This window comes from Octopus bimaculoides, chromosome 15 (assembly GCF_001194135.2).
Source record: "Octopus bimaculoides isolate UCB-OBI-ISO-001 chromosome 15, ASM119413v2, whole genome shotgun sequence".
In the NCBI taxonomy this organism is placed as follows: domain Eukaryota; kingdom Metazoa; phylum Mollusca; class Cephalopoda; order Octopoda; family Octopodidae; genus Octopus; species Octopus bimaculoides.
In genome coordinates, this window is record NC_068995.1 from 16,212,567 (window position 1) to 16,215,374 (window position 2,808).

Genomic DNA, 2,808 nt, shown 5'->3' on the forward strand with positions numbered 1-2,808 from the left:
AGATAATATGATTTATTGTTTCTTGTCCATCTCCACATATTCTACAGTTACTTGTTATGTTTCTTTTCATTATATGTTTTTGGTAATTTCTGGTGGGGAGGCTTTGGTCTTGTGCAGCAATTAAAAATCCTTCAGTCTTTGCTTTGAGTCCTGAGCTTCTCAACCATTGCTGGGATTTTTCTCTGTCTATTTCTTTTGCATTTAGTTTATATTATTATTATTATTATTATTATTATTATTATTATTATTATTATTATTATTATTATTATTGATGTTATGTAGCATCTGGTGATCCACATTTCCTTGTGTACGTGAAAAACCTGACTTATCCAGTGTGCTTTGACGTCCCTGCAAAGGAAGGTGAAAAACTGACTTTAATTTCTGATCCCGTAAGAGGTAAGGAATATTCTTGACATTTTGCAATTATATAAATCAAAATAATAATGGCGATGCTTAACAGAGACGCATAGAGAATTTTGTGTATGTTAGGACTGGTGTTGGTGGGAGCGCAGTTGATTGTAACCACAGCATTGCTTGTGGGATACTTCATGATAAACTGAGCGTGTGATCCTACTTTGGGTTGAAGTTTAGGATATCTGCCTGTGTAATAACATATAGCAGGGTCGCTCCAGTGGTGGAACAATATGGATCACAAATGAGCTTCAAAGAAGGTCCGTTATAGTGTGTGGCTGAAGTATTTTACTGGTTAGGCATATGAGACATCAGTCCATAGCTGCTCTTCAAATAGGAATGACCTGATGCATAAAATGTATCAGCAACAACTTTACTGTAAATGAGTATGTGGCCTCCTTATCACTACGTTAGTAATTTGTATATGAGGCTATATCTTTCAAATGTGTATTCTGTGTTACCCTAAATAACTATATATTTGCATTGGAAAAATTCTTTACTTAAACGTCAATACTCACCAATACTGTTCCCTATAAGCAGAGACGAATGCACGCGCATATTCTGTAGCACGTGAACGAAAGACAAAATATTCTATGCATAAAAAAATTAATGTGTGCACGAAAGATTAACTGCCTAAAATAATGTATAATTAATAATTTTTCTCATCGGAAAAATATATGCCAAAATGTCAGATTTTTTCGCACACCAACTATTAGTTATTGCAAACATTTCTTCGACGCAACAAAATTAATTGCTATTGGTGAAAAATACTAAATATTTTCAACCCATGTAGACTATGATTACTATCTCTGGTATTCTGGTGTATATGATGGTATATAATGTTGTCTTACAAACTAACTCTTAATATATGTATGTATATATATACTTTAGAGAAAAGAACCACAGTTCCTGTACCTGTAAATTTGGATTTCTATCCCTAATATTATCTCATATATATATATATATATATATATATATATATATATATATATATATACTCTTTTTTTTTTGCACAGCTCTTGAAGTTACAGCAGCAATGATAGCAAGCAAAGATCATTACAAAACTGGTGAACTCAAGACCTTTATGGGAACAATATTTATTCAATCACGCTTCACCAATGTGATCGTTACACCTCAATACATTTTCTTTAACGGTCAGAAGTATTTGTGGACCAACGAGACACGAATAATTTCAAATAACTCTAATCTCGAAATCAACGGAGAAGGACACAGTCTCATGATAAAAATCTCGAAGCAACAACAGTTCCTTATCAAACGCTCTTTGGCTGGTAATCGACCAACGAAGGTTGATTATCTGAACTTCGACGTGGTCATTGGAAAAGGATTCTCAAAGAGTGTCACAGGCTATATTGGTATGTGGTAGCACAATTTGCAATATTGAATCTCTGTATATGTCTCTCTTTCTCCCTCCTTCCCTCATCTCTCCGCCCTTGCTCCCTCATCTTTCCCCCTCTCGTTTTTCTCTCGCTCCCTCTCTCTCTTGATATCTCATATATATTTAAGGCGGCGGATGGCAGTATCGTCAGTGCGCCAGGCAAAATTCTTAACGGCATTTCGTCTGTCTTTACGTCCTGAGTTTAGATGCCGTCGAGGTCCTTTCATCCTTTAGGAGTTCGATAAAATAAATAACAGTTGAACATTGGGGTTAATGTAATCGACTTACCCTCTCCCACGAAATTGCTGGTCATGTGCCAAAATTTGAAAGCAATATCTCATACACATGTATAAATAGTTTACAAAATCTCATGAGAGCCTTTTCAAACCTTCCTAGATCTTATACACACACACACGCACAGGGCTTTTTTTTCTTTAGTTAAATGCAAAGGCAGTACTCATGACTCTTTAGAGGGTCTTCGGCGGAAGAAGGTAACCTCAAATATGTTTGCAAGTGAATGGACTCCATTAAAAACTCCGAACGTGCTAGGTCGGGGCGATATACCGAGTAACAGATTAAGTCTTCTACATAGTTTGTCCATAGCGAGATTGTAACTCAGAATGTAAAGAGGCGAAGCAAATACACAACGCCTACAGACCGACCTTATACAATTCCGTCTATGTAGCGCTAGGATTGGTTCGCTTTTAGAGAGCTTGAAAGGACGAAAAATAAAAAAGGCGGGATTTGAATCAAAAGCACAAAATGCCGGACCAAATAGTGAGAGACGTCCTAACCGGCTCCCTGATGATTATACTAACTCATCTTTATATGTATCTCTCTCTCCCTCTCTCTCTATCTCTCTGTCTGTCTATCTCTATACCTATCTATTTATCTGTATATATACGTGTGTGTGAGAGTCATATGTATAAACTATATATTTACATATACATACACGTACTATTATACGTGTGCTTATGTGTGTATGTATGTTTGTGTGTATA

The 2,808-nt window shown here is 35.9% G+C and overlaps 1 protein-coding gene across 1 annotated transcript in view; it reads left to right on the forward strand.

The window, feature by feature from the left end:
* Positions 1-1,810, forward strand: part of LOC106882533 (inter-alpha-trypsin inhibitor heavy chain H3) — a 53,541-nt gene extending 51,731 nt beyond the window's left edge. The window contains exons 11-12 of the mRNA XM_014933249.2: positions 283-396; positions 1,428-1,810. Coding sequence (XP_014788735.1) covers positions 283-396; positions 1,428-1,795 — 482 coding nt within the window. The 3' untranslated portion in view covers positions 1,796-1,810. The remainder of the gene's footprint in view (positions 1-282; positions 397-1,427) is intronic.
* The last annotated feature ends 998 nt before the right edge of the window (positions 1,811-2,808 follow it).